Consider the following 12352-nt stretch of genomic DNA (forward strand, 5'->3'; position numbering starts at 1 on the left):
AGGAAGGAAGGAAGGAAGGAAGGAAGGAAGGAAGGGAGGGAGGGAGGGAGGGAGGGAAGGAAGGAAGTCTTCCACCAATTCCAGGTGTGGGTCAACTTTACTCACAGAGGTTGTTGTTTGTCCTTTGTTCTCGAAGAGGACCATGACATCAGAGAGGTGTTGCCATGACATCCATGTGAATTGGATTTAAGTGAGGAATGGACATACTGTAATATGGCAGCCAAAAGAGGAACTGTGGTCTTGACTGCATTGTTAGAAGTGTGATATCAAGAAGTGTAGCCCCTGGAAACCTGCCTTGGTCATATCACTGCAGTGCTGTGTCCATTTCTGGAAGCCATACTTTTTGGTTGTTTTTTATAATGTGCTTTCTAGAGCCCCCACACTGGGGTGCCAAAATGTATGATCCGGACTAGCTCTCTGGAGGATCTTGGGACCTGCCAAGTCCTTGGTCTTAGAGGAGGAGTGATGAGGTGGGACCCATGTGGATGGCCAAGCATGGAGTTCCTTTATTTCAAGTTCTCTCAGCCTTAAATACCTCAGCACAATTACATCACCACAGCACACTGGGCATGTGCTAACTATTAATATGTAAATGCCTCTTTAGTGCTAGTATCTCTGCTTCAAGTAGAACACAGGTTGTCATGTCCCCCTTGACTTCTTAGGAAGGCTGAGACATCCCAAAGGGAGATGAGAGTCGAACCAGACACTGTCAGCAGGTTCCCTCTGGGCTGAAAGGTTTTATGCCTCACCCAGAGTTCCCCACCCAGAGTTCCCCCACTCGTGTGGTCCCATTTTTTTCCCTCCGAGACAATTGGGTTAGTTAAATGACTTGCTCAGGGTCACACAGCTAGGAAGTGTTAAATGTCTGAGACCAGATTTGAACTCAGGTCTTCCTGACTTCAGGGCTGGTGCTCTAACTACTGTGTCACCTAGCTGCTCCTTTACTGTTGACTCTTAGAATATACCTAGTTCCCTGCAGAACTTAGCTATTATATCCCCTTTTTCCCTCAAAAGGCTTGCCTCATTTTGCCAACCCTTTCCTAACTACTTTATATTTATTCAGTACAATACATATATATATATATATATATATATATATATATATATATATATAAAATATGTAAATACATACATTACCTATGAGTGTGTGGACAGAGAGAGAGAGAGAACATAACCACAGGCCATGTTAAAGAAAAAGTCTCAATTTTCACTCTAATCCATTATCCTCTATCACAAAGTGGAGGTAGCATACATATTCCATCAGAAGTCCTTTGGAATCATAGTTCCTACTGCATTCATCAGAATTCTCAAGTCTCAAAGTTGTTTCTCTTTATAATATTGATGTTTTGAATCAGTTGTCTTGATTTTATTTACATCACTATCAAATCATACAAGTATTCTTAGGTTTTTCTAATAACATTTCATTTATTATTTCTCACAACATAATAGTATTCTGTCTTGCATAAATCATAATTGTTCAGCTACTCTCCTAGTTGGTGAAGACTTACTCAGTTAAGCATCACAAAAAAGAGTTGCTATAAATACTTTTCCACATGCTTGGAATTTATTTTGCCTAGGACCAATCCCTCTTTTAGTCTACTTTTTCTCTTATTCCTTCTCTCACATCTCCCTGTTGTGAAATATATTTCTGGACCCAATTGTATATATGTATATTCTCATTAGATGAGAATGAGGTTAAAGCGTCACCCACTTTACATACTCTTTCCTCCTTTTTTAAGTATAGATTTCTATTTGCTATTATGAGTCAGTTGTCTACATTCTTCCTCTCCATTTTTCCTTACTAGTATATTTCTTTTCCCCTTCTTTTCTGTTTATCTGTTAAGATCAACAAAACATAACAGAACCATTTTCAGACCCAACTCTAACTAGATCCCCTCTGTGTCCATGGATAATGATAGGGTTTTGAGAGGACACATGTATGCTCTCCCTATATTAAAATGTAAACAGGTTATATTTGTTTAGTATCTTATTGTTTGTTCATTCATTTTTTCTTTTTTTTGTCTTAATCTTTTAAGTCTTTTTTGACACCTGTGTTTGTACTTCCAACTCTCTCTGCACCTCTGGTCTTTTCATTAGGAGTGCTTAGAAGTCCTGTATTTCATTAAGGTTCTATTGTTACTTCTGTTTTCTGGGTAAGTTGTTCTTGGTTGTAAGTCTATAGTTTTTGCTATCTGGAATGTTGTATTCCAAGTTTTCTGTTCTGTTTAGAGGAGTTTAGAGAACTAAATCATGGGTGATCCTGATTTTGACTCCATAGTACTTGAATTCTTTCTTGCTGGATGCTTGCTATATTTTTTCTTTGACTTAGAAGCTCTGGATTTTGGCAATAATGTTCTAGGAATTTTCAGTTTGGAGCTTCTTTCAGGAGGTGATTAATAGATTCTTTTTATTTCTGCTTTGTTCTCTGATTCCAAGAGAAATGGGTAATTTTCCATTATGATTTCTTGAAATATGATTTATAGGTTCCTTTTGTAGTCATACCTTTTATAAATCCTTAACCTGGTATGTGTCTGAGCAAAACACTTGTGTGCTTGTCCTTGCATGGAGTTTCAGTAAACTTTCCTAGACTCAGCTACTATATACCTTCTAGTAAGCTCTGATTCTAGTAAGTTTCTGATTCAGAACTTTAGGTATTCCTCTGTCCTGGACCAGGCTAGAAGCAGGAGATGAAATCCTGCTCTGCTTGTAGGGGCAAAAATAGATGCTGCTTGCTTCTGAATTTGCTCTTGGCTTAGCATACAAACCAGGGCCTTGAGACTATTCTTCATTCTAGAACTCCACTGGTCTTCGGTCCATTCTGGATCTGTGATCTCGAACTAGGTAGTAAATAACAGAGTTGCTTGGAGTACTTGTTTCTCTGCTCTACACAAGATTATGCCCTTCTGTATTGGTCTGTTGTCTCTTTTTACCCTAATGTACAGCTTCTTCCTGTGCTGAAATATTCTGCATAGCCATTCTTGGCTAGACCTCTTTTCCAGTGACCAGAGACTCTGTCTCTCTCTGTCAACTTTTGTGTAGAGGAGGTATGAGACAGAGCTCAATTCTTCTTCTTGCTATTCTTCTCTGCATCATTTCTTGCTTCTCGGAATTCTTCACATTCATTTTTTTTTAAAGTATAATAATATCCCATTATATTCATACCCTACAATTTGTTCAGCCTTTTGCTAGACCATTGCTACCTACTTTTCTTCCAGTCTTGTTACTATAAAAAGTGCTGCCATAAATATTTTGTCTTTGAACTCTGTGTTACTACTTAGTAGTGATACTACTGGGTCAAAGAATATGTGATTTTTTTCTCAAATAATTTCAAATTAAATAGATGCTTAAAAATGTTTATTGATTGATAGGCTGTTTTCTAGAATTGGTTGGACCAGTTCAGAGCTCCAACAATGGTGCATTAGTATGTTTTTCTCCTTACAATCCCTATAACTTTTGCCATTTTTGGTTTTTTTCAACTTTGTCAGTCTAGTAGATATAAGGTAAAATGTCATAGTTGTTTTATTTTATGTCATAGGTGGATTTTTTTCAAAATGATTATTCCAATTTATTATTTATCTAGTAGGGAATGGGTCTTGTTCTTCTATATGAAGAGATCAACAGGAACTCCCTCTTAAGATAAGATCTGTTTGGCCAGTGGCCCCAATTCTTCATAAAAAGGAAGCCATATGTAGGAGTTACTCACCATATAAAGGAACCCGTCTCCCCTGTGCCTGATTAGGCTTCTTTTACTGATAGACGCCTTTCTTCTAGTTCCCCATTTTTCATACTAGTTGGGCTCTGCAGTCTTCTGTTCTTCCTGGCACTGCTGCTTTTCTCTCAAAATCTTGTCTGGTTTCTTTGGATGGGGCTTGTATCTTGGTTCCCACTCCCCCTTTTCAGTTGTGGCATCCCACGGCTTTTTCTGTTGTCCCTGAGTTCCCATCCCAGTATTAACCACCAACTTCCGGTCCTGTCCTGCTGACAAATAAGCCCTCATGTGTCACCGCAGGGTAGAGTGGCGCCGACTCTGTCACTCCCCACCATTCCAGTCTCTAAACACACCAGTCCATTCTGTATACTCCTAACACTTTGGGCCTGGAGTCAGGAGGTCCTGAGTTCAAATCTGACCTCAGATACTGGGCAGGTGTGTGATCCTGGGCAAGTCACTTTACTACTGCCTCGGCTTCTTCAACTGTAAAATGGGGACAGTGGTCGTGAGGCTCAAATGGGATATCAGAGCTGGCAGAACCTACCATGGCCAAGAGGGAATTCCCTTCTCTGAGCACCTCACTGTCCTTACAGGATGACCCATCTCTTGGCTTGTGGTCAAAGCCTTTCCTCATCGATGGCACTTGCCAGCACTTGGGTTGTCCTGGGATGAAAAGAACCCAGGGGCCATCTCCCAACTAGGAGGAGGCCTCACAGTTTCATGTTTAATCATTCACTGTTTGATGTCTCTCACCGTATTGTAATCCCTCCTGAGCTCCTTCAGGTTAGAGATCATGGCTCCCCCTTATATTTTCTTTCAGGGCCTAGAACTACACTAGGCAATAAATAAATGCTACTGAATGGTAGGGTTGTGCGAGAAGGATACAAGCCAATTGTGGAGTACTCTGAAAGCCATTCTGATGAATTTGGTCTTTGTCCTAAAAGAAAGTGGGAGCTCAGATGGTTTTGAGTAGGAAGAAGAAGTGATGAGCAGGAAGAAGCGTTTTTAAAAGTTCAGCCTGATAGAAACATCCAGTGAAAAGAACTCCGGTTCATATCTTACCTCTGGTGTTTCCCTGGGACTGTTTCCTCATCTGGTCCCTTCCAGCTCTAGGTGTATGATCTGACCCTTTAGGCTGGGGGCAGTGAGAACGGGGGAAAAAATGAAATATGAAATCCATAGCCAGGGCCTGCATTAGAAAAGTCACATTTCTCAATTGAAATAGTGTTTTTCACTCTTTTCCTACAGTGAACTGCCTGATGCCAAATCTCGAGCCCTGGATAACATTGGCAGGGTCTATGCAAGAGTTGGGAAATTCCAGCAAGCCATTGACACGTAAGTGAACGGGCATCCCCAGTCCTGGGCTCTCCTAGTGTCCTGAGGATGACAGGAGACAGACTGAGAGCAGGAATAGCAGCAGGACATAGAGCTCTGCTCATCCTGTTCTGTTCTATTGTATACAGTGCTGGGCCAGGAACACCTCAATTCAAATCCTGCCTTAGACATAGCTATGTGTGGCCCTATGCTGATCATATAACTCTCTCAACTTTAATCTCCACATCTATAAAATGGGAGCGATAATAGCTACCTCCCAGAGTTATTGTGAGGAACACATGAGATAAGATATATAGAATGCTTTGAAGTTGTTATTCTCCAGAAACAGAAGTTTTATTTCCAAGTAGCTATTAGTTCATAGCCCCAAACTAGTTACATGTCAATTTATTTCAAATACACTGCAGAGCAAAGCTAGGCACAACAGTCCCAGGAGGGCCTATGTACAAGAGCTCAATTCTTTAATAGCCCAAAGGTTAAGTAGTCTATGCACAGCACTCAGTGAGGCAGAGGGGAAACTCAAATAGAAAGGTGAATGCCACATGGCCTCTCTCTTCATGGAGGTAACAATAGAAAAAGGGGAAGGAGATATTCCCAAAGGGAATGGTTGGAATGCTGTGACCAGGAAATAACCACAGAGAGAATTGAGATGTGCTTGATCACAGCAACTGTGAGAGAGGTATAAAAGTCATCTCTGCTTGGAAAGGTCACTGGGAAAAACACCCTTTTTTGCCTAAAACTCACCTAAACTAGTGTCTTTCCAGGACAGCTATACCAAGCCAGAACTGACCCATAAACTATTGGTAAATTGACCAAAAGGATAAAATACAACTGGAATGCTAATAAAACAAGGGTTCAACAGTGTTGATTTCCAGGCCTTCCACCGAAGTCCAGAGTGATTAAATTGTGACAAAAGCCCAAGAATAGGAGGGGAAAATTCAATGCTCATTTCAACTAGACCTGGGAGCCAAGCTCTTCCTGTGCCTGAGGACTTGGGGGAGGTCGGACTGAGAGGAGGTGATTAAGATGTAAACTCTGTTCCCTTTGATCTTTGGGGGAAGGGTCTCAAACCCTCCCAGCCTTTGGCTTTATAGAGTATTGAAGTTTATGGAGAAATATATTGGGATCCTGCAGCTTAACTAAGGCTGGGGTGGTGTGAGTGGCTCACTTGGTAATTCCTTGGTCCCAGACAGAGTAATCTATTTTTCCCCAGATTTCAAAAGGAATATGGGAGGATTTTGAAAGGAGCACAAAAAGGTTACTTGGAGGTCTGAGAAGAGGAAATTGGGTCCCCAATTTCACCATTAAATCCCAATAAGGGAGCAGGACAGGAGGGAATAATAAGAAAGGAGTGTGTAAATAATAGGTCACCAAGCTGACAAAGTAAAAAGTATCAAAACAATTCTTAAATTTTCCTTTAATTCCCATCACCTTATGGGGGGAGGGCCGAATGGGTCCCCAGTGTGAGAGCAGAACGGAAAGAGATGCCCGGTATCAAAAAGAAATTCGATGGCCTTATCTGCTATATCCAAAGTGACCCTGGGTTTGGTGGCAGTGATGGAGTAAGGGGGGACCTTGCCGAACCCTGGCCCTGTCACTCCTGGTCCTCAGAAGACTGGAGGGCGAGGCTTGAGGCAGAGGCTCTATCCCTCTCTAGGTAGTCCCTTCTCCAGTGCCCTTCCTGCTTGCATTCAGGGCAAGGACCAGGGGGTTTTCTCAGAGGGCAGTTGTGGGCCCAGTGCCCCTGCCCCTTATACCTAAAGCACGAACTCCCGTGTTTCCCAGAAATGGCAGGAGGCAAGAGGTGAGCCTGCTCTTTGTTTCTCCCTCTGGCCCTTGGGTCTTCCTCCTCTGCTGCAGCTCAGTCCCTGTTGTTAAAACTCCAAACGCCACCTCCAATAACTGGGTCATGGGAGTCTGGGGCCCCAAGGCTAACTTCTGCAGTTTCCTCAGTGTATCTGAGGATGAGGACATGGTTCCCTCAGGAGAAGTGGGGTCCAGATGAGTGTATTTCCTCAGGGCCTTTACAGGGTGGCCCTGAAATAGGGCAGAATTCTCCTCAGCTGCTTGGGTGATCTCCCTAAGTCTGCCATAGTTAACCTGTTTAATTCCTGTCTTCATGCCTTCAGTGAGTCAGGTTAGGAGGTGGTTCCTTCTCTCTCTATCTGCACTCCCCTCCTGGTAGTCTCACCCGGGGTCTGAGACGGGCACAGCATCAGCCCCTAGTGGGGTATCTACCAGGAGGCAGCCATGTCATCCCCAAATTTCTGAGCCAGATCCCAGATTCTCTTTTCCTCCTCTATTATATAGCAGGCCTCCCCAGGAGAGATTGAATTGGAGGGCAATGGCTTTAAACCCCTCAATATACTTGGTGGGGTCCTCGGAGTACCGGCCAATCTTTCCTTAATGTGGGAAAGATCTGACATGGAAAAGGGCATCTGCATTCTAAGCGTTCCTCCCTCAGGGTGGGCAACTTCCCTCAAGGGGCAGAGTTTAGAAGCAGTAGCTAAATCAGGGTCCTGAGCTGGAGCTGTAACTGAATCAAGCTCTTGGGGAGGAGAAAGGAGAGTTCCACTCTCAGGATGAGAAGGATTGAGGTGTGGGGGGGCTGGGCGGCCTCAGAGGGAGGTGGGAGGGAGCGGATTGAGGAAAAATTGTTGGATCCAAGATCCTGTCTTTGATAAGGGGGTCGTTTTGGAAAGGATTTGCAGGCCTTCTGATAAGGACTGCATTGGGGTACAGGGGAAGGATCCTGTGCCCCTAAAGAAGTGGAAAGGAAGGGGTCCATCTAGAAAGTCAATTTCTATTTTCAGTTCTTCTCCAGTAAATCTTACCAGTAGCATCCTGCGGTGCTGTCTTTGTGTAGGATCTTGAGACAAGGCCATTAAAGGCTTGGACATGGGGAACTTCAGTCCACTTGCCTTGCCTTCAGCAAAACAAATCAAGCTGCTGAATAATGCTATAGTTAATTAAGCCATTTTTCCTGGTTCTCCTAGATCTACTGAGGGCAGGCAGCATTGCAAAAGTAAATGAATTTCTTAGTCTTGAGATCTTTCAAACCGAATTTGTCTCTTTTAAAAGAGACATCCTAAAGGAGAATCCTTAGGATTAGAGATAGATTGTCCCATTTTGCCACAAATCTTAGATTTTCCCGGATTCTATAGCACCTCATCCTCCCTGGCATCCCTAGAGAGGGAGAGATGACACAAGTTCCCTGATTAAGGGGACTCTTGTCAAAAACGCAGGAATTCCCAATCTGGGCGAACCCAGACAAAGAATTCTGCTGAACCATAGAGCACCAGCCTGCCCAAATCTTCCCAGGTATATAGGTATCGCAGCTATAGAATAGAGAACAGCAAGAGGTTTACCTCAGCCAAAATGTCAGGGATTCCCATAACAGGTCACCAAATGTTGAGGTGTGAGAAATGAGGGTTGAGATCCCCTGACAGGAATAGGATCCCCTGACCAGTATCACAGGTTCTTTGTGAACAAATTTGCAATCCCGAATGGCAAGGTTTGTGGCAAATTGGGTTTATTACACAGAGAAAAATAACTCAACAGGCAAAATCCTGTTAGCAGAGATGGGTTTACAGGCTTTTGTTATATTGGATGTCTGTTGCTCCGAGTTAGGGAACAATTTTAAGAACTGATTTTTAGTCCAATAGAGGGTGGTGACCATACCCCAGGCCAAGATCTCCAGTTAAATCAGAGGAGATTACTTACCTGGGAGTTTCCCCTATGAATAGGAGGGTGTGGCCCCTTCCAGAGTGGTTTGAAATTTTTAACACAGGACCATCCTTCCTCCCAAGTTTACATTAACTACAGAAGCCTAACATACACTCTTGCCATCTACCATTCAGAATAGTGGTGGGAAAGTCAATCAGCAAGTATTTATGGATTATACCCTATGTACTTAGGTCAAATTAAGGCTGTGAAACATTTCGTAATTAATTTGTATTTATTATAATAATAATAGTAATAATAGTTAAGAGCTATAAGGTTTGCACTGCACTTTGCTATATGCATGACATAATCAGAAACTACCTAAGATATATGTGGCAATATATGTGGCAAAAGGAGGTCTTAGACCGGTATATCTCTTCATTTCTTCTCAGAAAGATCAGGGTTCTTATGTCACCTTTAGGAAACTTACCTCCACACTGACTCTTCCTTTGTCTATGGTCGGGTTATGTTTTGCCCTTAACAAAGAGAACTATCCAATCACTTTGTGACCCTGAATAAGCATTACATGTGTATCACTTGTCTGTGAGGGTTTGGAAGTTTATTTGGTTGTCCAATTATTGAGCTGCTACAGAAAAGGGAGGAATATTCACTCCCTCTCCTCTGTTCCCAATCCTTGGAATATGGACCCTGCCAGTCTTGCCCAATTAACCCCTTTCTCTTCCCACCTATGACTATTTTCTACTTGCTTCTCTTGATCCCACTCTTAAAGAAGTAGTTCAGGGGCAGCTAGGTGGTGCAGTGGATAGAGCACCAACCTGGATGTCAGTAAGACCTGAGTTCAAATCTAGCCTCAGACACTTAACACTTCCTCGCTGTGTGATCCTGGGCAAGTCACTTAACCCCAATTGCCTCAGCAAAAAAAAAAAAAAAAAAAAAAAAAAAAAGGTAGCTCTTTGCATATAGATTAAGGTAAACAAAGGTAAAAAAAGCTTTCTCCAAAGCTATGGTGACTCTCATACTATTCCCTCTCCCCAAATTAGACTGTCCAACTGCTTTTTTAAGCCATTAATTTTAGTGAAGGGGAAAAAAGAACCAGATATTTAGAATTACATCTATCTCTGCTTTTGGAAAGTTTATAAAATATAATAATATGATTCTATCTCATAAAGCTCAGAATTCCCTGGGGTGGGTGTGGGGAGAGAGGAATGTAATTGGTACCATTTCACTACTCCCTACCTCTACCTCCCATTCCTGGCTTTCCCTTCACAGCTATTTAGTATGCAGATAAAAAAGTTAAGATTAACCAACTAGGGCTGATATTAAAACTAAATGAGCAGAATCTGTAATAACTCTTCAAAGAACTGGAAAACAAGCAAGCATCAACTGATATCCTTTCTCTTGAATGGAAAGTCAGCACCCCCCAGTAATTCCCAGCCTCTCCGTGGGTGCCTCTGATTGTCCCAGGAGGAGGTGGTGCTAAAAGTAGTGGGGATTGTCACTTATAGAGCCCTGGCTGAGGCTCCCCAATTGTCTCCAAATCCAACCTCTTGGACACAGATCTCCCTATTCAGATCTGAAGCTGAACTCAGAACTGATTGTGTTGTTGTGAAGGTTCCCAGATACTCCCAGAATTTCCAATTCATCACTTTTTGCTCCTCTTTAAGAAATGTTTCCTCTCCTTGCTTGAGAATGAGGAAAGAGCAGAGTTGTTTTTTTCTTTTTTTTTTTTTTCCCCAGTGGGTAGTCACAGCCCTTGTTTCCAGAGGCTCCCTCATATGCTGAAGACCTGACTTCAGCAGGCCAAAGCTGGCCTCCAAATATTCTGTTAAAAGGAGTATTGCTCTGTTCTTAAGGAGCTTTCATTCTAGCAGCCTTAGGCTGTCTTGGAAGGGAGGGGCCATATCTTTTTTTCATTCTTGCACATGAATGGAAATTATAAATTCCTGAGGGAAGGCATTAGCTTTTTTGTTTTGTTCTTACTTTCTCAAAGACTAGTTGAGTACTTCACACATGATAGGAGCTTAACAAATGCTAATTGCATGAATTTATGAATTAATGAATGATAGGTACTTAAAACTTTTTGTGGAATTATAATGACTTAAAGAATAATATCATACTAAAACCTATTGTACTATAAGTGTAGGAATTCAGAGAGGTCCAGGATCTAATATTTTAAGCACAACTTTTACCATCTTTTGTTCAGTTCACGGATTAGATTTATACAGTCATAAAATCCTCAATTTAGAGCTGAAAGAAAGCTTAGAGGCCATCAGGTCCTACCTTATTTTACAGATGAGGATCTTGGGACTAAAAGAGGTCAGGAGTGGTACATAAATGAAGCAGGGCCCCTTCTTCCCAGGTGGGCTGCAGAGATGGCAGGAGAACCCCAGCTCCTGCATCCTCCCCTTCCAGTAAAGAAGGCCGCAGGGATGCTCTCCTCCTCTAGAGGGTAGGGAGCTGGCCAGCCAGCTTACTCCGATGAGGAAGTTCTTTAAAATAGCTCTGAAGAAACATTTTCTCTTCCTCCAACCTCACCCCCAAATGGGAAAAACGCCAACAAACCTTTGTAACATATACAGTCAAACTGGCCTCCCTGGCCTCACTGGCCACTCCAAACTCTGTACGGGTCTCACTGGACACTGCTCCAGGGACCATACTCTGAATCTCTTCTTCCTAGGGTGCTGTTCGCCTTTCTGGGCCTCAGTTCATACGAGCCTCCCCAAGTTGCTCTGAAACCATCCCCCATGTCATATGTTACAGCACAGTAGTATGGACTGATTGTCTATTGAATCAGCCAATATGGGCCAGAGTGTGGGAGCGAAGATATGGAACTGGAGCACCTTAGAGATCATCTAATTCCAGATACTCTTTTTTTTTTGTAGATGGTTCTTCAAAGTTAGAGATGCTAAGTAAGTCACTGTTTTATTTGAGGTCCCACAGTAGTCATTCAAAGCCCAGATTTAAACCTAGAATTTCACAATTGGAAGGGACTTCAGCCACCATCCAGTCCCACCAAAATCTGAATAAGATCCCCCCCCCCCCCAACATACTACACAAATCATGTCTACTTGTGAGGAAGTTTTTCCTTATTTCACACCTAAGTCTGGGTCCCTATAATTTCCACTCATTGCTTCAAGTCCCACTTTCTAGGATCTTTCAGAACAAAAACAATTTCTCTCTAAATCCTGTGTTCATTGTTTACTCCCTGTCCATGTGATCGTGCTTGTGGGGAGATTGAGGTAAAATGGAGATGAAGATCTTGGGACTTGACTCTTGATAAACTAAGAGTCTAGGACATCTAAATGTGAATTATGGACATCCCCGAAGAAGAGGAAGGTAAGGTAAATAGAAGTCAGGTACTGAAAGTTTTGGAAAAAGAGGCAAAGAGATCTTTAGGTTAAAATATAAAATATGGCATCCTAATTGCCCTCCTCTGGAGACTCTCCAGCTTATCACCATGATACATCAGAGGCAGACTTTCATAGATTACCATAAAGTAACTGCTCAGCTAGCTAGGAAATCCAAGCTCAGAATCAGGTTATCTATGAATAATTTAGAATCAGGTTTCACCCAAGTGGTATGCCCCCTCTGCTGCTGCTCTCAAGCCCCTGGGGTTAATGACTTTCT

General features: G+C 42.4%; 1 protein-coding gene across 5 annotated transcripts in view; it reads left to right on the top strand.

Moving 5' to 3' along the window:
* TTC25 (tetratricopeptide repeat domain 25) overlaps positions 1-12352 on the top strand; it is an 88980-nt gene that overhangs the window by 30061 nt on the left and 46567 nt on the right. For all 5 annotated transcript variants that reach the window (XM_031966278.1, XM_031966279.1, XM_031966280.1 and 2 more), the window contains one exon: positions 4958-5044. In XM_031966278.1, the coding sequence (XP_031822138.1) occupies positions 4958-5044 (87 nt within the window). The remainder of the gene's footprint in view (positions 1-4957; positions 5045-12352) is intronic.

This window comes from Sarcophilus harrisii, chromosome 4 (assembly GCF_902635505.1).
Source record: "Sarcophilus harrisii chromosome 4, mSarHar1.11, whole genome shotgun sequence".
NCBI classification, from domain to species: Eukaryota; Metazoa; Chordata; class Mammalia; order Dasyuromorphia; family Dasyuridae; genus Sarcophilus; species Sarcophilus harrisii.